Consider the following 27407-nt stretch of genomic DNA (forward strand, 5'->3'; position numbering starts at 1 on the left):
AGGAGGAGGAGGAGGAGGAGGAGGAGGAGGAGAGAGAAGAGAGAGAGAGAGAGAGAGAGAGAGAGAGAGAGAGAGAGAGAGAGAGAGAGAGAGAGAAGAGAGAGAAACAGCTGGTCAATGAAACAGTCAGAATATCCACAGTTCTTATGATGAAGTTCCCCGTCTTATCTGGGTGTGGTTGCTGAAGGCCCAAAACAATTACATAATAACATCAAAGTCCATAGATCACTGATCACCCTATAGTGTAAGAATTGCCAAAAATGGGGGCAGTTAGGTGGTACAGAGGATAGACCACTAGCCCAGGAGTCAGGAGGACCTGAGTTCAAATGTGACCTCAGACACTTAGTACTTGCTTAACAGGGTGACCTTGGGTAAGTCGCTTATTTCCATTATCTTGCAAAAAAAAATTTTAAAGAATTATCAAAAAATTGACACAGAGGGGAGACTAGGTGGCGCAGTAGATAGAGCACCAGCCTTGGAGTCAGGAGTATCTGAGTTCAAATCTGGTCTCAGACACTTAATAATGACCTAGCTGTGTGGCCTTGGGAAAGCCACTTAACCCCACTGCCTTGAAAAATCTAAAAACACAACAACAAAAAACAAACAAAAAAAACCCCAAAAATTGACACGGAGACATAATGTGAGCATTTGCCATTGAGAAAATGTCACCAATACACTTACTCAATTCAGAGTTGTAAGAAACCTTCAATTTGTAAAAAACTCAATTATCTCAATTATGTGTAAAACACAATAAGACGAGGTATGCCTATACCACCTTTCTACAGAGAAGAAATCAAGAACCTTTTAAGTGCCTACTATCTGCCAGACACTGGAGATACAAAGCATTGCAAAACAAGTCCCTGCTTTTAAGTATAATGGGAAGACAGTATGGGAACAACTACATACAACTACATACAAATAAGATAAAGTAGAGATAATGAAAATGCAGTAAGATCTTGGAAGCAAAAACTTCTAGCAGAAGGGGTCACTTCATTTTTTTGTTTTTCTTTTTGTGGGGCAATGGGGCTATGGCTTGCCCGGCGTTACACAGCTAGGTCATTATTAAGTGTGTGAGGCCGCATCCGAATTCAGGTCTTCCTGACTCCAGGGCTGGTGCTCTGCCCACCCGCACCTAGTTGCCCAAAAGGTAGAACTTTAGTTGAAATCCAGGTGAAGCCAGCTCCGAGGGTCTGGCTGGCGGAGAAGCCCGGGGTCGGCCATGGAGGCCCCGGTGCGGAGGAGGGCAGGTGTGTAGGGCAGGGAAGCCAGGTCTTCTGCCCACGTTAGAGCTGAGGGCGGCGCGGGTCACAGGGCACTGCCGGGCTCTCTGCCAGGCCTCCCTGCCCACAGCGGGCACCGCCGCAGGACCGAATATCGCCCCCGAGACGGAGCCGTGGGACGGGGCGGCGGGGCTGAGCGGGCTGCAGCCCTGGCTCCTGGCCGAAGCACGAGGGGCACGAGTCCTTGCTGTGCTCCCTCCCGGGCCTGGGTTCTAATTCGGCTTTTTCGGCCGCGTCTTCGGGGCCTCGCCCCGGTCTCGGCCGGTGCCGATGGCTTGGCACGGCCGTGGCGGGCTCTCCTGCCTCGGCCTCCCGCCGCCGGCCCGAGGGGCGGGGCCTCGGAGCACGTGACTCTGGGGGAGGGCCGCCCCGCCGCCGGCAGGGGGCGCTGCGCCCGTTGAGCGCACGGGGGCACGGCGGTGCGCGGGGCCCGCCTCGTGACCGGCCCCGGGGGCCCTGGGATCACGTGCGGCCGGTCACCTGACCCTCCTCGGCGGTCCCAGCCGGGCGGGCCGCGCTCGGGGCCACTCGCGCCCATGGGCCCCGGGGCCATGCTGTCTGCCGCCCCGCGGGGCCCGCGCCTCCCCCCGACCTGGGGTCTGCCGCTGCTGCTGCTGGGGCTGAGGCTAGACCCGAGCAGCGGGGGGACCCGGGGTGAGTGCCCAGCCCCTGGAGCCCCTCCCCCCCCCCCCCCCCCCGCACCTAGTGCCCCCGTTCTTCCCAAATGCCCCGGGAGCTCCCCTCGGCAGGGCCTGCTTCATTTTGGTTTTACCTTGCCGATGTGGACGGAGTAGGCACTTAATAAATGCTTGTCATTGGTTTTTTTAGTTGCCCTCAAGGAACCTCCATTTCTCTTTTTCCCCCCCCAGAAGCTGGCTGGACCAGGCATTCATTTCCTCCCCTCCCCCACCCCATCGTCAGCCTCTGCATCCCTCCACTGCCCATAAACATACTCGAACTCCTTCATCCTTAAAAATGTCCACTCAGATCTGACTTCGTCTCTTCTCCCTCCTCCTCCCTCCCCCCCACCATTCTTCCTTCCTCACTCTTTCTCTAAAGGGTCATCTGCACTTGTCTCTTATTTTTCTACTTGCCACTTATTCATTCTTATGATTGTCTAAAATCTTTTAATTTGCTTAAGTCCATTAGCCCTTCCTACTGCTTTGCCCTTCTTGGACTGCAGCAACTCTTGAGACTATTCTTGAAAACTCCCTTGGCTTCTGTGACACATTTTTGGTTCTCTTCCTGTTTGACCACTTCTTCTTTTGCTGGCTCTTCACCTAATAGTGATTTAGGCTTAGTTGTGAGCTTTGAAATATCTTAAGAAAACCCTTAAGGAATTTACAGAAAATCATAGAGTTGTGGTCAGGGAAAGGAGTTGTGATCTGTATAGTCACAGAGATGGTGAGTCAATAGGGCAATTGGCTGTCAGGCCCAGATTTGTTTACTGTTTCTAGAGCAAATAATTAAAAAACTAATAATAAAGGAGGGGAGGGAGTTAGGGGAGAGCAGATGACAAGATTTCAAGGCAGGCATTTCTTTTCTGGTGGTAGATAGATCAGATGTGAAGCATGGTCCATGGCCAGTTGGGTATAGCCAGCAGCAGTAGAATATAGGTACCTGCGCTGCTCTCACAGGCACAGTGTCCTCCCAGCTCTGGGTCCCACATCCTTTGACTGGAGTAATTGCTAACCTAGTGCATCTCTCCCCAGTTCAAGAAGCCTCCCAGGTGGACTTCCAGGAACGATGGTTTGAGCAGATTTTGGATCATTTCAACTTTGAGAGCTATGGCAACAATATGTTTCTCCAGCGGTTCCTGGTGACAGGTGAGGTCTGGTGAAGAAAGTGAGAGCAGAGGAGCCCAACTAGGACCCTCCCCATCCCATGTATGTTGTATGAACATACATTTATACTAATACATTGGTTGAGTGGCAAAGGTCATTGGCAGTGTGGGCAGTGGAAGACTCACTCTATATTTTTGCCAAACTGTCTCACCAGGAGGGGCCTAGTAGATGGGGAAACCATTACTTCAGGGCTTTAGGTAAAGCCCTGTCCTGTCCTGCAGAACATAAGCCCCTTGAGGGAAAGGAATGTTGGTTTTGACTGAATCCCCTGTAGGTCAGCCCTTTTTGTTGGTGATCAGTCTTGGAGTTCCTTGGGAATGGGAGAAAACTACAATAAAACTTTTTCCCTGGAGCGGATAACCCAGGACATTTGCTTTGACAAATAGAATACTCCCTCTCTTTCTCTTGGTCTGTCTTACAGAGAAGTTCTGGAAGAAGGCAACAGGACCAATATTTTTTTATACGGGAAATGAAGCAGATATCTGGGACTTTGCCAATAACTGCGATTTCATTCTGGAACTAGCATCAGTTGAGGAGGCTCTGGTCGTTTTTGCTGAACATGTGGGTACAATGTTTTTTTTTTTTCTCAAATTTGGGGCTCTTTGCTGGGGCAGATAACAGTGGGCTGATTCTCCAGATAAGGAGAGGAACAGATCATGCCCCCATTCTCTCCCTTCAATGTTTGTTTTGCTTCGTGTCAGAGCAGCTCTGCTTTTTCTTTTTTTTTCTTTTTTTTTCTTTTTTTAGGGTTTTTGTTGTTGTTGTTTTGCGAGGCAATGGGGTTAAGTGGCTTGCTCAAGGCCATATAGCTAGGTAATTATTAAATGTCTGAGGTCAGATTTGAACTCAGGTACTCCTGATTCCAGGGCCAGTACTCTTTCCACTGTGCCACCTAGCTGCCCCTGCAGCTCTGCTTTTGTATCAGAACATCAACTGTTGGGCTCAAGGACAGTCTGACCCATGTTCATACAGCCTTGATAGTTTTTTACTCAGACTTTAAAAGAAAAGTTGCATGTTTAGTTATTTTCACCAAGTTCATACAATTGGAATGAAACTATTTTGAATAATTTCGGGCATTTGAAGTCCGACCTCTTCTCTTTATCATTCCTGCCTTTGTCATCATATAACATGCTGGGGTCTCGCACACACATTTTGATGCTACAAAATGAAATTGAGCTATCCCTATACAGTGAATTTGCCTGTGACCTGAAAAGGAGACCAACTGGGGAACAGGTCAATTTTGGTCTTGGCCAGTGGAGTCTGATGCTGGGCTGGGATTAGATTGTTGAGGTCAGTCTGGTTTTTTATTCTTATTTTCCAGCGCTACTATGGAAAGTCCCTCCCATTTGGGGACCAGTCCACCAAGAAGGGAAATACATCCCTGCTTACAGTGGAGCAGGCCTTGGCTGACTTTGCTGTATTGATCCAGGCTCTCCAGAAGGAGTATAAGATTGAGAATGTGCCTGTCATTACCTTTGGAGGGAGGTATGTTCCTGTACAGCCATATGGTGTCCAAGGAGCTGCAGGTGTTCACAAGCTTGGCCTTTTAGGATCAACCTCACTGTCTTTCCAGCCCCAGATTCTTCCTCCACAGTCTCTGCCATATTTCCCTTGGTGCTCAGCTTATCAGAAGTTTCGAGTAGAGCAGAGCTGTCCAACCTTACTTTTAAAAGTTTTTATATTTTGACTTGCCATTTTAGTGAGAGTCTGCGGTAGCTTGGCTTTGTTTACTAAAGCATTTAATAAACCCGCAGGCTCATTGAACGGCCCTGGAATAGGGCACTAAGGGACATTTTGAAATTTGGTTTTCCTAAATAACCTGCAGTGTTTTGGATTTCTAAATGATAATCCAAACCCTAGAACAAGTATATTCCCAGGCCCTGCCACTCCTCTATTGGTGACAGTTAATAGTAATGAATTTTCTGTTGGACATTTTGAACTGGATGTGAAATAGGCATAATAAATTCAATGTGTCCAAAACAAATCAATTATCCTTCCTCCCAAACCCACCCCTCTGTCAGACTTCCTTATTTTTGTTGAGAATACCATTGTTCTTCCAGTCACCTAGATTCAAAACATTGCTTATCCTTGATACCCACCTCTTATCTTGTTCATCCAGGAACAGTCCCTTTCTCTCCATTATTGTAGCTATCATCCCTACTCAGCTCATCACCCTTCCCATGAATTCTTGCAATTGCCTCTTTCTGGATCTTGCCTTAATCCTCCCTCTGTTCTAAGCCGACCCCCCCATGAAGCTACCAGTAATTACATTACTCCCTTATTCAGTAAACTACTTAGCAACAAATGCAAAATCCTCTGTTTGACTGTTAAAGATATTCATAATCTGACTCCAGCCCATCTTCCTAGGCTTATTAAACTGTATTCATCCTCACATTTTTTCCATTCAAGCCAAACTGGCCTTGCTATTTTTTCATGGTGTCTTTCTATTTCTTCTCTCTGGGCCTTTGTCCTGGCTCTTCCCCATGTCTGGAGTTCCCTTCTCACTTTTGCTTTAGAGTCCCTGGTTTTATTCCAGGCTGAGCTTAAGTATCTTGGTCTTTCCTGATCTGTCCAGCTACCACTGCCTTTGTTTCAACATTCTCTTGTATTAATTCTGTCTCTACCTGCCTATATCCTTGTGGACCCTAGCTGCCTCAATTCTCTTAGCACACACTGGCCCAAAGTGCTTTATAAATGTTTATTGATTGACAAATGATAATAGCTGCCTTTGTAGGATTCATTTTTTTTTTAGTTTTTGCAATGGGGGTTAAGTGGCTTGCCCAAGGCCACACAGATAAGTAATTATTAAGTATCTGAGGCTGGATTTAAACTCAGGTACTCCTGACTCCAGGGCCGGTGCTCTATCCACTGCACCACCTAGCTGCCCCCTCATTTTTTCTTTTTATCATGAAGCTTCATTTTATTTAATCTTCTCAACACTCTTCTGAAGAGAAAAACAGCATCCCTATCTCCTGATGAAGAAACTGAGGACTAGAAAGGCTAAGGAGACTCACCTCAATGTCAGGAAGACATCTTATTAGTTCTAAAATTCTCTCCTTCAGATCCCAAGGATAGCTTACCTCACTTCCCTCACTGTGCTACTATTCCAGGCTTTGGGGAATTTGATCTACTTTCCAGGCTTGAAAGTGGAAGAATATATTTATGACATAGATACTTCTGTGGTGTAGGCCTTGAAGTATGAATGGAGATTGTTTTCATATAGCACTTTACAGTTCAGAAAATTCTATACTCCCCCCACCTTCAGTCAGGTAGACAGCACAAGTATTACAGCCTCCATTTTATAAAACTGGGGTTTGAAGGTGGGGTGGAGTTTAGAGTTTAGTATTTCCAGAGGAACAATAGGAGTCTAGGCCTGGCAGGAGTGGAGGGCATGTGTTGGGGAGACAAAGCTGGAGAGACTTGGGAGGAAGGAGTGTCTCAGACAGGGTCTTCTCTTGTGGCCTCCCCAGTTACGGAGGGATGCTCAGTGCCTACATGAGGATGAAGTACCCCAATCTGGTGGCAGGAGCACTGGCTGCAAGTGCCCCTGTGCTGTCCATCGCTGGTGTCGGCGACTCCAGGCAGTTCTTCAGAGATGTCACTGCTGTAAGTTGGACCAGCACCCCAGTCTACAGGAGCCCTCAACCCTCCTTGTTCCAGCAGGGGCCTCTGCCCAGGCTGGAACATCCTAGCATCATGCTTCCAGCAGCCCTTGAATGATCTAGGTGCTTGTTGTATCCCATGTACTAGCTTGTAAACTCCTTGCAAACAAAGACTGCTTCATTTTTGTCTTTAATGTTGAATTATATTGAATTGGGGGCACCATAGATCCTGTATTCTACAGCTCACCTCTGTGTTCTGCACTGCCATGACTTTCCCCAAGGAAAGAGCATAGGAATAGAGGGGGGACTCATATGCTTTGGGGTTTCCCCTCCTCCCCAGGACTTTGAGAATTACAGCCCTAAGTGTGTCCAGGGAGTGCGAGAAGCCTTCAGACTGATCAGAGACCTGTTCCTACAAGGAGGTAACAGTAATTCTTTCTGCTGTTTCTCATATACTAATTTACTTGGTCATTAAGCATCTTTGGAATAGAGACAGAGCAGGTGATATTATCCTCATTTCACTGTTAAAAAAAAACTGAAGCGCAAGGTCACTTGCCTAAAGACACAGTGATTTGGTGATGACAGAGACCTGCATCCTGATTAAGTGCTCTTTCCCCTGAACCATACTGCCTTGGATATCAATGGATAGCCCTCCTGTAATGAGAAGATTGCCCAGGATTTAGGAATCCCCTTCTCTCTGAAAATGTTGCTTCCTGGACCCTGAGTCATTTGAGGAGATGATGTGTGCATTGGACTCAAAAATACTATCTTAGCTCCTTTTTGCTTAGGCCATAGCATCCCTCTGGATGTGAGGATTAGCGCATTCCTTCTTTTCTTCTTCTCCTCAAAGCCTTTGACAGAATCAGTCAGGAAATGGGTACTTGCACACAGCCCTCAAATGACTCAGCCCTCATCCAGTTGTTTGAGTTTGCCCGAAATGCCTTCACCATGATCACAATGATGGACTACCCCTACCCAACTGATTTCATGGGCCATTTCCCAGCCAATCCTGTCAAGGTAAGAAGTCCCAGGGGTTCTTGGACATTGGGGGAGAGTGTGGAAGAACATTTGCCAGAGCTCCCAACCTGAGCAAGAGCCTCTTGTTCCTAAATTAACAGAATCCCAGCAAATGGAAGGAGGCAGAGATGAGTGCCCTAGCTGAACCAGAGTAGTCTTGTTTGAGACTGGCAAGGTGTTCTTGACTACATAGCCATATGAGCTTTTTCCAACAAGGTTAAGAAGGGACAGTGAACTCAGGCTTGAAGTCCAGCCACTTAAAAGTTTGAAATTTAGTGGTTTGAGAACTGAAGGGAACTTTCCAGATCATCTGTCCTAAACCCCTCATTATTACAATGAGAAAACAGGCCTACAGATGTGAGGTGACTAGCTAAGAGTCACACTGGCAATAAACAACAGAGCTGGGATTCAAATGCAAGGCTTCTGAATAAAAATTCAAATTTTGTTTCCATATTCACTTCTCTCACTGCCTCCAGTTTTGTCCCTGGTACCAAAGTTCCCTCCAGTGTCACTAAAATTATCCTCCCAGTTTGTGCCAGAGATGCGGGGAGAGGCAAGACCATGGTCCTGGAAATTTTATGTTCCCACCCTCAGAGTTCCTGAACTTTACTCTCCAATAAGTTAAGAAGGGAGACTGACCAGAATGTCTCTTGCCAGGTGGGATGTGATCGGCTACTTCATGCAGAAAATCAGATCCGGGGCCTCAGGGAGCTGACTGGTAAGTCTTCAGAGTCCTTAAGGTGAGCTAGCTCTGGGAGTCTGCTGGGTCGAAGGGTATCTGACCAATCTCCTTCCCAGTAATCAGCAATTTGAGACATAGGTTGAATGGTCCATTATTGATCTGGTGTTTTTGGTATTCTGTGAGAACTCAAGTTTAGGACTAGGTTAGAAATTCATGTTCATAAAGCAAAAGAATGTGAATGAGGAACTGTTTCATCATGGAGTCCCATTCCCTGTTGGCTTCCTGGGGCCAAGTATTGGCAGTTTTCCTTTTACTGACACCCTCTGCCTGATGAGCCCAACAGAAATGGAGAGAAGACGACTATTGGGATGGGAAGAAAAGAGTGTAGAAGTGATGGTAAGGTGAGCGTCAGAGAAGCAGTAGGGACTAGGGAAGAGTAGAGAGAACGTTGCTCTTACCTCCTCATGGAAGACAGCTGACCTAAACAAAAGATAAGGATTTGTGCTGGATGAGACCTCACAATACTTTGGTGGTACAGTGAGTCAAGGAAGTGGGAGTTAGGAAGCCTTGACATTCAAATACACTTTCACATACTTACCAGGTGTGTGACCCTGGATGAGTCACTTAACACCTATTTCAGCCTCGGGTTCCTCATCTGTAAAAATGGGAATAATAGCTTTTACCTCCTATGAGGATCAAACAAAGGAATGAATGAAGAACTTTGCAAAACATTCAGTGTTATGTAAATATTTGCTGTTCCTACTTTTACAGATCATCCTTGGCCAGCCCCATTATTTTACAGATGAGGAAACTGAACTCCATAGAGGGGTAGTGATTTGTCTGAGAACCTGTTAGTAAAGTGGCAGAGCTCCCATCTCACCAACAAGGATTAAGGAGATACATGTGTTGGCATTGTCCCTGGTTACTATGGCTCTGAAATTCAGTGAGTATCGGATGTAGGGCTTGTCCTTGGGCTTGTCCCTCTGCTCTAGTCCCATGAGTCTGTCCCTATCATCTCTATTCTGGGTTGTACCTCTCCGAGTGAGTGTTGGGGCTGGAAATGCCAGAGTCTAGGATTCCCCTTCTACTTGTCCTGCCTGACAGCTCCACTAGTGCATCTGGATTGAGTTATATTCATCTTTATTCAGTAGTTCACTGGGGCCCAGATGGTCACATGATGCTCAGAGAAGGGAGACCAGATTAAGGTGGGCAGCACTTCTCTCCTTGCTGTAATTTTCCTGCTGGCCTCATCTGCTTTTCACTGGTAACCAGAAGGTTCACTATGGGTTTCTCACTCCTCTGGGGCTGGAACTCCAGGAAAGGAAAAGATGCAAGAAGCATGATCCAATAGTGGCTGTGGCAGGAAGCCCACCTCCTGCCAGGCCCAGCCTGCTGGCTTGGACACCAGGACTATAGCCTCCTTGGTCCTGGTGCTCAGAGAGCCCCCACCTGTTACATAGAGCTGGTCCTCATGCCCAACCATGCTCAGCTGGCATCGGCCCAGGGAGATGAGACGCAGAACTGTCCACTGGTCTGTGCTTGGGCTGTAGCACTCGGTCTCAGCAACATGGACCCATGTCCCTGCCTGTGCACATGAGTGATTATCAGTCATATCTAGCTGCCTGTCCTTCAGAGTCCTAGGAGTTCCCAAGAAGGCTAGGATTCTCAAGAATTTACATCAGGATAGGAATAATACACATTTTCAGGAGACCTGTATTCTGATTTTGCTATGAGCTATCTGCATGATCTTAGGCACTCAGTTTTTTCACTTATAAGATGGAAATGAATTTAGGGATAGGGTGGAATGGGGTGGGTTACATTATTTAATGCCTGACCCCCTTGCTCAGATAAACCAAGCCCATTCTTCCCCCATCCTCCAGCTTCTTCCTATGATACTCACTGGAGTAAGGGTCCGGCCTCCAACACAGAAGAGGGTGTTTCTAGAAGCTGCAAGACTGTGTTCACAGCGGGAGAAAGTCAGTGGGTGGTTGGGGACCCAGCGATGCAGACGAGGAAGGTAACTGCTCAGTAGATTTAAGGTCTTGCCTGAAGAGAAGCCACCTTGGGTGGGGAAGGAAACTCTAAACATCCTATGTTGAATAGGGCAGGCATGGTTCTGGAGGCCTGGTCCCTAGAGCCTCGATCCATCCTGCCCTATACCCAAGATTTTCTTGGTTTATCTAAACCAGGAGTTCTTAACACTGTTCTCCCTTCCTTCTTCCTTCTTTCCCCATCCATCCATGAGTGCATTCATGTGTGTATTTGTGTGTGTGTGTGTGTGTGTATACACACAAAGCTATATAGGACTTTCCAAAAGTCTGCAGTTTAAGGTAACTTTCACTTATGTATTTTTTGCATTAAAAAAGAGTTAGGAGAAGTTGTACAGAGACTCCACTAGACTGACAAAGGGGTGGATGATAAAGAAGGGAGCCTCTGATCTAACCCCTCCTGGGAACTTGCTTTATGTTTTCAGACTATGCAACTATTTAGAAAGTGAATTCTTTTGTTTCTTTCCCACTGAAAGAAATGTTGGTGTGTGGTTGGTCCCTAAACTTGCTCAAGCTCCCATCAAGGCTAAGAATTTGGACAGCATGCCAGTCTCTCACTGGCCATTCTTCTGCATATACCCCCACCCCCTTCCCCTCCTCTCTTTCTCCAGTTGAACAGAAAAAGGGAACCTTCTTTCACTTAGCTCACCTGCTATATAAAGAAGGCCCTCGTGTGTGGCTCCAGCATGGTCAGCCACAGGCATAGGGAAAGGCACCAGCCACTTCCAGGTATCTTGAACAGGCTCATAAGCTTCCACAGTGCAGGTGAGTTTGCCCAGAAGTGTCCCACCACCTACAGCCACAATGGTCTCACCCAGGACAGCCCCATGGAATCTACTTCTTCTTTGAAGCATGCTGGCTGCCTGTAGCCAGGCACCATGTTGGGGATCAAATCGAAATACCTAGGGATCCAGGAATCACTGTGAGTAGGGTTTGTGTTCCAGGGCAGAGTCCCCATTCACTTAGCCCTCCCTCCTTGTGGCTGCCTGTGGTAACCCATTCAGAAGGGCAAACAGAAGCCCTAATTATTGGCCAGAGGGATTCCTTGGATTTCAGGCAGAACTGGCTGTAGAGCTCCCCAGTCTGGATGACCAGGAAGGGACCCTTGGTGACTTGGAGGCATATTGGTAAGGAAGGACATCACTGGACTTTTCCCAGCTAGATAAGCCTGGCAGTGCAGTAAGATTGCAGAACATCTCTGCTTGGGAAAATCTTTCACCTTAGTAAAGGCCAGGGGAAAGGTTGAGAGGTCTCCCCTGGATTTTGAATGCTGGCTCTCTCAAAGCTCATCTCACTCTTGTCTCACGCTTTCCCTGACTGCTTCTACTATAGGGCCTCATGCAAGGCTCTCACCTCATTGGAAGGATGCTGGCCTGCTGGGTCAAACTTGGACTGGCCTCCCAGGATGTAGAGGAAGCCCCCGAGTACAGCCACAGCATGATTGTATAGTGGTGTGGCCAGCTTCCCCATTTGCCTCCAGCTCCCATTAGCCAGCCTCATGGCCCACATGTCCCCACTGAGTTGGTTGTTGGGTCCACGCCCTCCCAGGACAAGCAGAGTAGGGACAGTAGCTCGTGGGCAGGCTTGTTCAGGCTGCAGGGCTGGCAGGGCACCAGCAGGCATGTGGTTTCTCAGGGCTTTGGAACAGGTGAGATAAGTCTCCGTAGTGGATGTGGCCTGGGCAGGGCCTTCAAGTTCTGTGGGCAACAATGGTGGAAAGTGGAGCCACCCCACCTCCAGAAATCTTACAGTTGTCCCCAGCCACCTCACCATTGGCTCAAACACTGTTGGCTCTCTAGTTCCCTATATCCCCATTCTCTCCAGTAACTCACTCAAGGCATCCTGTTGCATCCGGACATAGGGCTCATCCTGAGGGGCTTCAGTGACTTTTCCAGGTGTGGCCATGGAGGTATCTTGGAAGGCATGGCAGAGGCGAATGGCGTCCCTGATCAGCAGGACCTCAGCCGCCTGTCTTGTCTCCTTGATGTTGTCTGCTGAGAGGTGCAGTCTCCCAGAGTAAATGAAGTTGAGCACGTTCTCCAGCCCCCCAGGTTGAATACCCTGTAATGGAACAGTGGACTCCAGACCCATGTCACCCAGGAACAGGGCCCGGCAGTAGCCACTGGCTGAAGCCAGGACCACGCGGTGGGCAGGGAAACAGACACCACCAACTTGGAGGGTCACATCACACAAGACCCCCAATTGCCACAGAGTTCCAACTCCTTCCACCAGCTTCTGGGGATATGTGGCTGAAACCAGAGACATGATGCCCAGTGCCTCCACTGGGCCAGGCTACTTCTGGGGAGTGCCTGTCAATATAGACAAGAAAGCTCTTGCCTGCCATTGGCTTGTTGCAGTTAGGGATTTCGGCGTCATCGGGCAAGCCTGGACCCGTCTGCTCCCCATGCCAGCTCCTAGCAGAGGGATGTGCAGATTAAATGAGCATTCTTGGGGGCAGGGCCTTGGGCAGTACAGTGTTGGCACACATTCACACTGGAGTGTACTTCATTTGGGAAAGGAGGGAATGGGATTGATGGGATTGGCTCTTCCAAGATTTCCCAGTCCTGTATCTAAACTACTTGAGCTAGAGCAAACAGAACACTTGAAACACCACTGAGGAGGAAAACATTGGTTCTGCTGTAGGGGGTGGATGGTAAAAGGATTTTAACATTTAATTATTGGGAATGTGACGGTAGAGCTCATGCATGTGAGCCTGGACACTGTATTGAATGTTGCCAACCCTTTCCTTCCATGCTCTTAGGACTACTTTACAATGCTTCTGGGACAGAGCCATGCTATGACATCTACAAACTTTACCACAAGTGTGCAGATCCCACAGGCTGTGGCACAGGCCCCAGTGCTGAGGCCTGGGATTATCAGGTACGAGGCTGGGGACAGTTGGGTGATGACTAGATGGAAACCCTACCTGTGACCCTGCCTTGATGCGGCTTCTTGGGGTGGGATGTTTTTCAGGCCTGCACTGAAATCAACCTCACCTTTGACAGCAATAACGTAACTGACATGTTCCCTGAGATCCTATTCACCAGTGACCTCCGAGAGAAGTACTGTTTTGCAAGGTGGGGTGTCAGGCCCCGGGAAAGTTGGATGCAGACCAACTTCTGGGGGAAAAGTAAGTCACTAATCATTTCTGATCCACACTGTTAAAACATATGGAGGGAACATCAGTTCATCCTTCCATGGGTTCTGTTCCAGCCTACTTGAGGCACCCCCCAAAAAGGAATTGACAGAAGCCAATTATGATTCTTCTGGGTATATCCCTGACTTCAGGATTATGCATTCTACCACTGGGTTTTCCTGAACCCCAATAAGCAAATAGACTTAAATTTTGGCTCACTTTTTTTGCTCATATTCTGCTTATCCCTTCCAGATCTCAAAGCTGCAAGCAACATCATATTTTCAAATGGAGACTTGGATCCCTGGGCAGGGGGTGGGGTAAGTATCTGGTAAGCCTGAGCTCATGTTGAGGCAAGATAAACCTCTACCAAGGTTGGCAATAGGACTAAGCACCAACTTCTACCATCCTTCTCAGGTACTTTTTAGTCCAGTGACAGATCTGGCCTTTCCCCAGAAGACTAAGGTTTAGATGAACCTCCTGCATCTTTCTTAATCAGCTCTGCCTGGGTATAGAAAGCAATCAGCTTTGGTGCTATATTTTTCTCCTCATCCCCACCCCCATCTTTTTCCAAAAAATCTACAACTAAACAGTGAGATTTCCTTCCCCTGAACAGATAAGGAGTAATCTGAGTTCGTCCTTGATCTCTGTCACCATCCAGGGTGGAGCTCATCACCTTGATCTCAGGTAGGGCAGCATGGGCTTCTTGAATGTTCTGTTTGTATTCTACTCATATTAAGAGTGAAATCCTACCCAAAGGGGAGTTTAGAGAATCACATATAATTTCAGGGACCAGGGTGGGTGGGTGATAGCCAGGATTGTCAACTCAAAGCTGGCAAGTGGCTAAACAATATTAAAAACCAACATTTTTTTTAAAAAAAATTTATTCGGGGTTTTTTGCAAAGCAATACAGTTAACACGGCTAGGTAATTATTAAATGTCTGAGGTCAAATTTGAACTCAGGTCCTCCTGACTCCATGGCCAGTGTTCTATCCATTGCTCCATCTAGCTTCCCCATCTATAAAACATTTTATTTATTTGATGCAACAAATAATTATTAAGAGCCTTCCATGGGGGTGGCTAGGTGGCGTAGTGGATAAAGGTATTGGATAAAGCATGGGCCCTGGAGTCAGGAGTACCTGGGTTCAAATCTGACCTCAAACACTTAATAATTACCTAGCTGTGTGGCCTTGGGCAAGCCACTTAGCCCCATTGCCTTGCAAAAACCAAAAAATAATAATAGATGATATTGTAGAACAAGTGCCATTATGCATTGTAAAGCTATTTTCCTATAACAATAAAATCATTAATCTGGATTTCCCCCCTCGTGAGCAAAGGTACAAAGTGTGTGTTGGCAGGGCATCAGAGAAGACTTCACGGAGGTAACATCTGAGCAGTATCTTAGGATAGTTAGGGTTTAGGGAGAAAGCAGCTCTCTCTTCAGGAGGTTGAAATCTTGGGCCGGTAATTCAGCATTTATTAGGTGCTTATTAGGTTTATTAGGTGCTTATGTGCCAGGTACTTTGCTAAGTGGTAGGAATACATACACAAATAAAATAAACTGTCCCTGCCATCAAGGACTTTCTATTTGATCCGGGGTGGGGGAGACAATATAAGCAAAAACCATGGAAACATGGTGATGAAGCCTGGAGAGTGATGCTAGTTTTAGACCTTTCCTAAAATTGGAGTTTCCCAGAACTGGCCAAAGAGAGAAGGGTACCAAAGGGCAGAGGGGGAAGGCAGTTGAAATATGGAGGCAAGTTCAAAGTGTGATTTGAGCTTAATGTGAATGAAGCCAAAGACTTCATTTGATCCCAGGATTCTAGAAACACTCTCAAGTTACAGCCTGTTCGTAGTCCTCTTTCCCCTTTTCTCACCAAAGCCTGAGCTGGAGAACTTCTCAAAGGCTCAGGACAGGGTAAGCAGAGTACTTACCTTTCCTACCTTGTGTTGCTTATTCCAGAGGGTCCAACCCAGCAGACCCCATCTCTGTCGTGGAGGTCCGGAAGCTAGAAGCTGCATATATACATGAATGGGTGAAAACAGGAAGAAATTAACAGTAGCATGACTACCTTCAGTGCCAGCCAACAGGAAGATTTCCAAAACCAGGCCCAAAGTAGGGTCTTTAGAGGTTCACTCTGCCCAGGCCTAAGACTGAGTCAGACAAGGACTATTGCTTGATAAACTCAACTCCCAAACGTCAAATACTGAGCAGGATCATTTTGACTTGGCACACCATCTCCAATAGTCTGTGTGTGGTATCTGGGCTTAAGAAGCAATTGTACAAAGGGTTCCCTCCTATCTGGGCTTAATAAAGGTTCCCTTCCCTACTGTTCCCACATAGCTCGAGTTTTCCATTTTAGGGAATCTGGGGAGAGATCTCAGTGTGTGATTTTCCCTTTTTTGTACACCATAAAAGCAAAAAAAAAAAGCTCTTTAACTTTTCTTATAAGATTCTGGTACCCTAAAGAAAGATTTCAAGTTAGTTATGAATGTCCTTTACCCCACCCCCATTGTAATTGAAATTTTCTCCACCTCTGAAAAACAAATTGCACCATGCTGCTAAAACTTATGCAGAAGAGTTGAGGGTTCTGTCAGTCAGGACTCCACAAAAGGCTTACCTAAGGCTCCAATGGGAAGAGGAGTCACACCACATTTGTTTCTGGATAATAAACAATAAAATTTCACCTGGCTTTTAACTAGGAGACTTTTATCTTCACTGTTGAGATTTGAATTCACCAAATCAATATTAAAACTTTTAAACCAGTTTCATATACTGAAGTGAGAAGGGCCAACTTAATGGAAATCAAGGATTCTTTTGAGTTAAAGGTTATTGGGGAGTGTTCCATGTATGGGGATGGCCAGGTCAGGAAGGTATGTTGAGTAGGGGGTGGAATGCCAGACTAAGGCATTCATATTTTATCCTATAGGCAATGGGAAGCCAATGTGCTCCCAAGCAACAAAGTGACCTGATTGGAATGCCAAGACAGTCCAAGGGACTTCTGGATAACTACAAGAACAGGCCTTGGCACCTAGAGAATTCTAACACCCAACTCATTTCATGTATTTATAAAACCTGTGGACTAGATAATGGTTTGGAGAGGAAACTTTGCAGGAATAAGCTATCTGGATAACATGCAGTCATTTTTTGAAAGAAAGGTGTGTATATGTATGTATGGCCATGGTTGGTATGTGATCTTGTGCCATCCCTAAGGACATCCTATCAATCAATCATGTTACATAGGCCCTTAAACTTATTTCATATGCTTAGCCCTTGCAGTGCCATCTTTCTCTTTCCTTGGAATACTAAACCTAGCATATATAATCACATGAGAGCTCTGGGTAGATCATTTTAGCAGTTGTGTGAAGGACAGAAGTAGTTAGACCAATGAGGTATTAAATAATAATCTAGGTGGGACAATGGATAGAGTATTGGTCCCCAGTCAGGAGGACCTGAATTCAAATCTAACAGCAGACACCTAATGCATACAAGCTGCAAGATTTGGGGCAAGTCATTTAACTCCACTATCTTGCAAAAAGAAAAAATAACATGACAAAGGCTGAGATAAAAAGACAAGACTAGATAAACTGGATGTGGAAGGGAGGACTGAAAGGGAAAAGTTAAGGAAGTCATAAAATTGGAAGACTGGAGGGATGCTAATGAACTCAACAGAAAATGAAATTTGCAGAAGGGTTAGGTTTAGAAGAGGATGTCATGTGACAAGTACAGACCAATGATTTAGGGATGGTTCTATAGATTTGGGACTCATTTGTTTACAGATGAATAAATCTTGTCTATTTATTTTGCTTACCCTAAATGGGATTTGGCTTTTGACAGAGGTACAGATACCCATTCCAGGAGCCATTCCTTGCCTTCAATAAACTCACAAGGATGGTCAGAGCTATTTACTTTCCAACATATAAGCATAAATTTATTCACTACCAAATAGTGAAAAAAACAAAGATACTTGAATCAAGGAACTAGAAATCACTGGACAAATTAGCAGAAAACAATTGTTGAGACTTTCAATGAATACACTACACAAATCTCTTAAAATAAGTTATAAGTTTAATAAAATGTATAATATAGAACTCCATTATTTGGTGATTCAGAACACGGAATAAAATTCTCCCCTTTCCCCACAGGACCTTAGTTTTTGTGTGACATGGTTAGCCTGTGAGTAAGGAGTCCTGGGTTCTAGCCCAGGTCTTTTGATTCTACGTTCAATGCTTTTTACATTCTGTGGTTACAAATTTACTTTTAGCAATGTCCTCCTGCTTTGAGGACACTAGGGCACATTCTCTCCCTTTGGTTGAAGATAAGGGCACCGGAGGATCAGTATGCCACCGGTCACTTAATTTTACAGCCAGAGCATTATAGAGATGGCCAAGTTCAATCCCCTTCCATAAGAGCCAGAGACAATGTGCCATGGTCAAGGTCAAACAGATATCAGCAGACCTGAGGCTGGAACCCATCTCTCCAGACTCAGATTTTCAGTGTGCCAAATTAATGGTCCTTAGGCAACAACTTGGCAGGAGAAAATAAGTATGGGCTTTTGTTGATTAAAAAAAGAATTGGGAAATTATCTGTGGGACTCAGAAACTATGAACTTTCTTAAAATTTCCATAAAAATAGCAAGCATCTTCCTCACTAAATTTCTCCCCGAAGTGAACACTGAATGAAGTGAAGGAGTATAGAGGTATGCTAATCTAGTTCAATTCAGTCTCATTTTGGGAGAAGTCATTCAGGAAAAAGATGAACCAAGAAAGATAAGCATCAATTCTGCAAGCACTGGGTATATACTCTCTCCTCTCCAGTCTCCCTGCTACCCAACACAAAAGAAAAAACAACTCAAGTAAGAATTTGTTCCAGGAAACAGTGGTGGCAATAGGATAGGGAAAATTCATCTGTTTATGTAAAGAGGAAAAGTCACCATTCATCTAACCTTCCACATTGAAATAGCACTTGGCATCTTTTTTTCCACAGTGTACCAAGTCCCCCAATACAGACGTAAATCAAATAATGCAGCTTGACTGGTCCAGGGTCCAGTCTCCATGGGCCTCCCTATTGATAAACCCCTATCCATGAATGCATATCTATCTTCTAGTTTTTAGAAACTAGAGACCACATATTACCATGGCAAGATATCCTTCTAGCATCTTCTAGCATCAAAGACTTTATGACATATTCAATAGATCCTATTTACTGCAGAAATGACTTTACACATAAACTATCACTACAAGGAATGATAGTGTCAAAAATTATGATTGGTCCCATAGAGCTGAACAGTTCTATCCAATTAGGAAAGAAAGCTCATATCCACTTAACAATAATAAATAGCTGATACTCCAAGCTGTTTCCCAACTTGTAGAAAATTAGTATTTGCACTTACTTTTTTGGGCAGATTAAGAAACTGCTCTTTCCAAAGGGAAGATCTGGTAGAGCTCTACTGAATGCCAGGTAATTTTAAGCCTTGTGATTCACATGATACTGGCTACCAGGAGACTCTATCCTGGGGCACTGATTGTGACCCTTCCTCACTTCTGTCAGCTGTAATTCCTAGTAACCCTATGTACTTTTCAGGGAAACTTGTTATAATAAGCTCATTTGAGAATTCCATGGATAAATTATATAATTTCAACAAATCAGCTCCAAAAAGAAATCATTCTTTAAAATGTCCTTTTATCCCATCTACACAAAAGCAGACTAAAGGAAACAAACTAAGCAATCGGAAAATCCTTTCAATATGAACTGAGTAAAACATTGCAGGTTATAGGAATTTACAATGGCCTGGCTTAAGCCTAGTGTACCCGGAGGAATATGGCAAAGGGAGAGAATAAAGTAAGACAAGGCTGAGTTAGACTAACTATGCCCTCCTAGCTCAGCACCACAAAGCAGCCTTTCCAGTCAGAATACCTGAGTCTAACTGATGCAAATACACAAGTAATTTTTGATTTGTTTCACATTGAGTCTTAAATGTTTAAAAATAAAAAGGTACCCAACTATAAAATTATATACCACGGAGCCATAACCAGCAGCAATATCCACTTAATTTTCTATAAGGAACCCCGTGTCCTTCACAGATACATTCACAGTGCTTCCTGAACAATGACACTAGAAATGCTTCTTAGGTCATTCCCTTTTCACATGACCACACTATTTTGTCTCAGTGTAGTGAAATCAATGCCTGAAATCATTGCTGTGCACACTGCCATCATCTGATGAAGGTGGAATGACTTCTTGATTATTCCATCTCTAAGTCAGGACTACAACCTTATCCTAGAATTACAAATTGCTGACTTTTCTTTCTCATTCTAGCTGAATCTATCATCTGAGAACCTGAGGGGAAAGAAGCCCCTAAGCCAGTGTGTACAACCCCCTGAATCAGGGACTCCTAAGGAAAATGGCACAAAGTGACTCAGGCCCTAGTAGTCCCTCTGGACCAGGGCCGTGTTCCACCTCCCACTACTTCAGCCCTGAGTCGGATTTTCATCTGGCTCCCAGCACTGGGTGCAGCACACACTTCTTGGCTGGATTTATAAGAATGGCTGATTTATCCAAAGTGGAGAAAGGTTTTCCCACATTTGGTCCTCCAGGAAGGCCTGAAAATTGTGCTGTGTACAACCCCTGCTCACCTGGGAAAGACCCCACAACCAGGAGAAGTCCCCATTCTACCAGGGTCTATTTCTCCTGGCTTTCAGTTAAGCTGGGGTCCAGATGGGAAGAGGATGAGCCTCTGTATTAAATACATATTGTTCAAGGTTGATGAGGTCCATATCATCAGAAAAGAGCAGAAAAAAATATTTCAGGGTTTCTCCCAGAAAGAAACTTTCCATCTTATCTCTTGGTTGTGGGTTGCTGGGATTCTGGACATTATCAATAGATGAATAACCACCTGCAGGGACCTGTAAATAAGAGACACAATGTCATTTTCAACACAAACTCACAATCAGCACCATAGTAAAAACAAAAGTAGGCAAAACGTCTGGAAGCTACTGCTAAGTTAAGTTTCATGTCTAAATTATAGCTTTGAAAGCAAAAAAAGAAAAAAGATCAACCCTTCACAGCATGAATTTGCAATCAACACAATCCACACTCCCTTTCTGAAGCAAAGTTAAAAAGTACTCATTTGATACTATAATATACTCCACAGTAGGCACTTTGCATGTTTTTAAATAAGCTCAAGAAGGAAAAATTGCCTTGGAGATGAGCTCAAAAATTTATTCAACAGTAAACCTTAAAAATGCCAATTCAACCAGAAGAACATTATACACCTAAAAGCATCATGGGAGTGATGATCAATTTTAATGGACTTGCTCATTCCATCAGTGCAATAATTAGGAACTATTTTAGGGTATCTGTCATGGAGAATACCATCTATACCCAGAGAACTGTGGAGTTTAAATAAAGACCTTCAATTAAAAAAAAAAGTTGGCTTATGTACTACATAATTTTGCTATCTCTAATAGTTTTTCTTTTCCTCAAGGATACGTTTTTTTCCTCTCAACACATTCAATTTCAATCAATGCATAACATGGAAACAATGTAAAGATTATCAGATTGCCTTCTGTGGGGGAAAGGGGGAGGGAAGGAATGGGGGACAGTGTAAAATTCAAAACCTTACCAAAAAAATGATAGATAGAAACTACTATTGTATATAATTGGAAAAACAAATAAAATATTTATATAATAAAAATGCCAATTCACCCATGGACAAACCCGTTGCTTTCCTTTTTACTCCAATATAGTTCTATGAATTCATCAAATTTCCTTTGTGAAGAAGGGTCACCCATCAAGTACTCCCTCCTAGGAGAGGCTTCAAGGGATATTCCCTTTACCCCAAACTATGGAAAATAATATAAGTCTCCTGGCCTCAGGAAGTCCTAAGAACTCAGTTGGACTACAGCAGAAAAAGCCCACTCCCACTAAACAGGGGGAAGAAGGGAACAAGCATTTATTAAGCATCTTACTATGTGTTGGGCACAATAGTAAGCACTTTTCAAATATGTCTTATTTTATCATCACAGCAACCCTGGACCCTGAGAGGGAATACTAACTAAGCAAAAAACCTACCATTTCCCATTAAAGAGGGACAGAAGTCAAGTAACTTGCTAGTCAAGCATGTGAGCTCTCTTTGAACCCAGTTCTTTCTGATTCAGGGTCTAGTTCTCTATACTCCTAGTTCTCTCTCTGAACCCCAAAGAACAGACCATAGATCACAATTTTAGCTTAGTCATATCTTACATTAAAAAAAAAAGATAAGCAATTCATGCTACCCAACTTCTCAAGATATAGAAGACATACATTCTAGTTATGGCTGATGGGGAATTTGAATTTGTTTTGTTGAGCTATATAAATTAATCAGCAGGATTTTTTTTTAAAAAGATGGTTAGACAAGGTAGGAAAAAATGTTTATTAATTTTTTAAGTTGAGAAATAAAAGATTAGAAATAAGCATTCCAAAGTAGATAATGGATACACAAGAGACCAACTAGTGGAGGAAAAAAGTAAACAAATAACCATCATGAAATGATAATCTCCCAGACACCCTTCAAACACCCACCCCAAGATTATTCTGTTAATGTCCTTGACATCAACTTTCTACTACTCTTCCCATTTGTGAAAATTGCCAGACAATAACTTCCAAGCTCATTGTAGATATAAATAATAACAAATGTAATTACTTGATTTCTATAATTCTTTTAAGAGACACTCAACATTTTATGAATTATTCCCTCTCGGGAAGATCATGGAAGACGGTAGGCAGATACAACACGTTTTTGAGGAGGGACAAAGTGAAAGGAGAGAAAGGATAGAATAAACGGGAGTGGGGAGGAATAAAAGGGAAGGAATTACAGTTAGCAATAGCAATTGTGAAAAAAAAATTGAAGCAACTTCTCTGATGAACTAAAAATAAAGAATGCAATCCATCCCAGAGACAGAGCTGATGGTATCTAAACACAGACTGAAGTACATTTTTCTTCTCTCACTTTATTTTTCTTGAGGTTTCTTTCTCCATCTTTGTCAGGAGAGGGGGATTATGTTTGCTTTTACAAGACTATTGTAGTAATGTGAAAATATTTTTTTTTAAAAAAAAGAAATTATTCCCTCTCTAGATTTAACAAGAGGGTGAAAACATCAAGGAAAGTTCAGCACTCTGGACCCAAACTCTTCCCCATTAAGAATTCAGAATAGTGGCTAAATAGGGCCTCACCCTTGTGTACTTGTTGAAGTTCTGCAAGATCTCCCAGCCCCAGTCCTGGTATTTCTTGTCACCAGTGAACCGATATAGATAGAATAGGCTCTCTATTGTCTCAGGTCGAAGCAGATTATGCCTATCTGAAGACTGGAGAGGGAAACAAAGATTATTATTCATTCAGGGAGAATGGGAAGAAAAGGAAAAATGGATCATTCTCTCCTTTACCAGAGGCTTCCAGATCAACCCATCATCTTACCTTGACTTCCACATCTTTATGGCCTTTCTGGGCATGAATGTTGAAGTACACAATCTCTGGGCTCAGGCCGGTTTCTATTTGATGATACATCTGATAACAAGTTTCTATGAGAGCTTTGGCCAGTTCCATATGATCAGCTGTTAGTCCACTATGAGCTCCTAGAGCCAGGGTACCAGGCAAGAAGCATACCAGGTGATCCTGAAAGTTAGAAGTTTTTTAAAACCACTAAAATTCTTAACAATGTTCAAGTGGTCATTTTGAGTAGTCTACTAGGACTAGGAGTCTTCAAAAGACACTCATAGGCCCAAACACTGGCTTAGATACTGAAAATTAGGATCTGTTTCCAAACTAATATATATAAATATATACATAATGTCTCCTCTTGATTATATACATTTTGGTCTCTCTCTGGCAAATCCTGTTTTCATCTTCTTGGTTAACATTATCACTTGCTCTCTCATTCTGCCTGCACAATTTAAAAGAATCTAAGAGAGGCCATTTTTTTATTTGTATTTGGGTCTGCATCTTGACTTAAGTCTGAAAAAAAAACCTGTTCTCATCTTTGAAATAAGGATGGAGACTTAAATTCTCCTAAGTCTTTCTATACAGTGTTTCTTCATTAGGTCTTTGTGGATTCTCTGATGGGTTACAGCCACATTCAAATTAAATTAAAAAATACTTTCCAAAGTCAAATGAAAACAAAATATGTATTGTCAAAGTCTATCTTCTAAAGGTGTAGAGTTACACCTGTCAGTAGCTTCCCCAGCCTCCCAATAACTATGCTGAAACCTCAACATCATCTGAGTCGTGCTTATCACTCATTCTCCAAATCTAGTTTTTAAGTCCCATCTCCACTTCTACTATGTTTGACATTCATGCCTTTCTTTTCCACTTTTGCTGACAAGCACTCACATCCATGCTATCATTATACCTGGCTTTCTTTAATGGATGATATTCCCACCACCTATAGAATTATAATCAACTCATCTCAGGTCTTTCCTCCCTCCAAGTGACTCTATGCATATTTTCCAGATTAATATTTATCCTGTAGAGATTTATCTTATTCCACTGTTCTGAAAAAAGAAAAAAGGCCTCAGTAACTCCCTAATGCCCATCAAACGGTGGGCTTGCTTTTGAAGCCCTTCAACACCTGGCACTGTGTGGTGCAGTGGACAGCATGTTGGATTTAAAATCAGAGAACCTGGATTTAAATCTCCTCTCTGGCACTGTGTTAGGCAAATCATTTAAACCTCTTTGGGCTTCAGTTTCCTCATCTGTAAAGGGGTTAAACCAGATGATTTCTGAGGTTCATTCCTAAAACCATGATATTATGATTTTACCATTGCAAACTTATTTTCTCACTATTTCCCTTCATGTACTCTCCACTCTAGCCAAAACAGACTACTCAAGGGGCAGCTAGGTGGCACAGTGGATAGAGCACCTGCCCTGGAGTCAGGAGTACCTGAGTTCAAATCCGGCCTCAGACACTTAATAATTACCTAGCTGTGTGGCCTTAACCCCACTGCCTTGCAAAAAAAAAAAAAAAAAACCAAAACAAAAAAACAAAAAAATACAGACTACTCATTGTTCAAACACTTCCCACATTTGTCCATTGCTTCTATGGCTATTCAGGCTGCTCCCCACATTTGCTGTTAAGTTGTTCAGTTGTCTCAGTCATGTGACTCATTTGGGGTTTTCTTGGAAAAAGGTACAGGAGTGTTTTACCATTTCTTTCTCTACATAGAGAATATCATCCCCAGTCTATTCTCTCCCCACTTCCTCATCTCTGTCTATTTTTCAAAATCTGAACTTAATTCATATCAAAGGTGAACATGTCCTATATAGGAAAGAAGTCATAAACAGCCTGCTTTTCTCTTTAAGCATATAATAAATTCAACTCAATAGTTCTAGAGCTACCTGTCCTTCCTACTGACCTACATTCTACTCTCTTCTATATTTTAAAAATAATTCATTGACTTACAATTCTTTTTCCTCCATTTTAATAATTTCAACATTGCTGTTGATGCTTCTCCCCTTCTCCCTTCCCCACCTCTTCTCTTCAAATCAAAAGAAAAATAAAATCATTGTACCAGTTAGTCATTGTCAAGCAAAATTGGCTGTTTCTGAAAATATCCCACTCTGTATCTTGAGTCCATCACTTCTGTCTACTGATTTAATATTCATCCTTCAAGTCCCAGATCAAACAAGGATCTCCTTCATGATTCCCCATCTACCACATTGACAATGATACTACTCTTCTCGGGGTATTCGCAACACTTTAAAGTTCTTTTGTACAACTATCCAAAACTATTTTGTAATCACTACTGGAATACATGTTCTAGATCCTCTTTTAAATAACTTGTAACCTCTTCAATGTCCTATTCACCTTTATACCATATACACACATATACACACACACAAACACACACGTATATATATATATATTTTAGCCTAAAAGATTACCCCCCCACCCCAAGGTGGAAAAATTAGTAATGTGCCCCAGGATCAGAAATTTAATGATTTAAGAGACCCTGACATATCTCGTACTTCCCTAAGAAGGAGAAAAGGCAGGGAGGCTGTTTCAGGAATAAGTGAGGTAAAGAGACAAGAGAGTAAGAGTAGCACCAGATGTAAATGAATGAAAAAGCATAGAAACCTGGGAAGTGAAGTAAGCAGAGCCAGAAGAGCAAGTTATAGAACAATACCATTATAAAGGAAAAACAACTTTGAAAAACTTGAGAACTCTCATCTATGAAGTGATCAATCACAATACCAATGGAAGATGGAGAGTGAGATAAACATTTTCAGACAGACAATATGGGAACTTGTTTTGATTGTCTAAGTATATTTGGTAAAAGGGTTTTATCTCCTTTTTACTTCTCCAAAAGGTGGGGTGGAAAAGGAGTTGTGGTTATAGCTAGAGCAGGAAAAAAAAAGACAGGTGGTTAACCGAGTTTTTTTTTTAATTTAGAAAAGAAAAGGAAGGCAGAAAGAATAAGAAACGTAGACAGCTTAGAAAGCTACAAACTGAATTTTATTATATATTTAAGAAAAGCTATACAATATAGAAGTAAATTTTGGTTTTATGAAACCCTCCAAGGTAGAGGACATGGGTTAAAAAGGGGGGAAAATAGAGAGAGGACACACATGACAAAATGGCTGGGGGGGAGGGGGGAGAGCATGAGTAGCCAGAAACAAAGCTAAGTGAATCTGATTCCCCCAAAAAAGATTCCTCAGTCCTAGGATGAGCATTACACAAAGCAGAATGTATTAATCATTCTTCTTCTGAACAGGGAGAGAGGCCAGAGACCTCTGAGTGGTCTTAGGGGTTGGGGAGGAAGGCCCGATTGGTTCAGTAAGTCTTCAAAAATAGCTTTAGGAGTCTAACAACAACAAACAACCTGGATGAAAAGAGCTCTGAAACCAATTTTGAGTCTGTTTCCTCTTCTCTTAAAATAGTTATTGGACAAAATGGTCTCAAAGGACCCTTCCAATCAGTCTTATGAATCGAGGAGATCTGTACTGTCTCCGCCTCAGCTCAGCTAAGCCTCTTTTAATAAATTAGCACCCCCTTCTCTAAAGTTTCACCTTCTTCCTCAGTAAAAATGAAGAATTGGATGAATGATTTCCAAGGTCCCCTTCTAGCTCTAAACTGACAGCTTGAGAGGGTTTTTTCAAGCCTCTTTTACCAAAAAAAAAAAAAAAAAAAAAAATAGATATATATCAGCTTGGCATGAGAGTTACTATTTTACTGGCCCCACTGCTCATAATGGAGGGAGAAAAGATAGAGCAGGCTTTTTTGGATAATATATGTGAAAATAATTGAACTCAGAATCTGATAGCAAGAATAATAAGTGAAAATAATAAGTAAAAATTAAAAAAAAAGTAAAAATAAATTTAAAAAGTAAATAAAAAGCTACCAAATGGTTGCTTCCTCTTAATAGTAAGATTGGTGAGGCCACCTTCTTCTTCTATGTTGGTCTTATGGTCCCAAGAGTCTTTCTTTCATCAGGAGTGCTGTTCATCCTAGGCATAATTTGGGGTCCTAGCTCTAGGTGTAAAAATTCCCCAAACATATTGCACATAGCAGGCACTTAATAGTTGAATTGCTAAATAGATTCCATTTTTTCCCCAGTATATTTTTTTAGGTATATTATTTATTCAGGAATGGGAAATGCCCTACTTTGAGGCAGTCAATTCCATTTTTGAACAGCACTAACTTTCCCATAGGCCTTAATTTCCTGATCTATAAAATGAGAAGATTGGACTAAATGAACACTCCAAATCTAAATCTATGCATCCACAATTCCCAAAGAAACCTGTCTCTTTGCAGTTTCCAACACTAT

The 27407-nt window shown here is 43.3% G+C and overlaps 3 protein-coding genes across 3 annotated transcripts in view; 1 reads left to right on the plus strand and 2 right to left on the minus strand.

Annotated features, from left to right (window-relative positions):
- The first annotated feature begins 1757 nt into the window (after window positions 1–1757).
- DPP7 (dipeptidyl peptidase 7) lies at window positions 1758–16305 on the plus strand. The gene is made up of 13 exons (XM_074210615.1): window positions 1758–1934; window positions 2993–3106; window positions 3546–3685; window positions 4446–4609; window positions 6595–6730; window positions 7067–7148; window positions 7577–7743; window positions 8401–8461; window positions 13235–13353; window positions 13447–13603; window positions 13862–13926; window positions 14223–14293; window positions 15570–16305. The coding sequence occupies exons 1-13, from the start codon at window positions 1817–1819 to the stop codon at window positions 15661–15663; spliced, it is 1488 nt and encodes a 495-aa protein (XP_074066716.1). The 5' UTR covers window positions 1758–1816; the 3' UTR covers window positions 15664–16305.
- Window positions 2340–17577, minus strand: LOC141505098 (kelch-like protein 9). The gene is given in 4 exon segments (XM_074210614.1): window positions 2340–10010; window positions 10326–10486; window positions 11123–11375; window positions 11827–17577. Coding segments are annotated over 4 exon segments (1653 nt in total). The 5' UTR covers window positions 12739–17577; the 3' UTR covers window positions 2340–9683.
- Window positions 17578–17653: 76 nt separating this feature from the next.
- MAN1B1 (mannosidase alpha class 1B member 1) overlaps window positions 17654–27407 on the minus strand; it is a 39751-nt gene continuing 29997 nt past the window's right edge. Inside the window, exons 11-13 of the mRNA XM_074210613.1 lie at window positions 23062–23259; window positions 22821–22952; window positions 17654–20512 (exon numbers count right to left, since the gene is read on the minus strand). Of these exons, the coding sequence (XP_074066714.1) occupies window positions 20309–20512; window positions 22821–22952; window positions 23062–23259 (534 nt within the window). The 3' untranslated portion in view covers window positions 17654–20308. The remainder of the gene's footprint in view (window positions 20513–22820; window positions 22953–23061; window positions 23260–27407) is intronic.

Source organism: Macrotis lagotis, chromosome 1 (genome assembly GCF_037893015.1).
Source record: "Macrotis lagotis isolate mMagLag1 chromosome 1, bilby.v1.9.chrom.fasta, whole genome shotgun sequence".
Classification (NCBI taxonomy): Eukaryota; Metazoa; Chordata; class Mammalia; order Peramelemorphia; family Peramelidae; genus Macrotis; species Macrotis lagotis.

Bases quoted from the DNA above. Each gene is read 5' to 3' on its own strand.
- DPP7 (XM_074210615.1), top strand. From the start codon at position 1,817: ATGGGCCCCGGGGCCATGCTGTCTGCCGCCCCGCGGGGCCCGCGCCTC. The intron at 7,149-7,576 runs GTAACAGTAATT...TTCTCCTCAAAG, and splicing joins AGACCTGTTCCTACAAGGAG to CCTTTGACAGAATCAGTCAG. The intron at 13,604-13,861 runs GTAAGTCACTAA...TATCCCTTCCAG, and splicing joins GACCAACTTCTGGGGGAAAA to ATCTCAAAGCTGCAAGCAAC.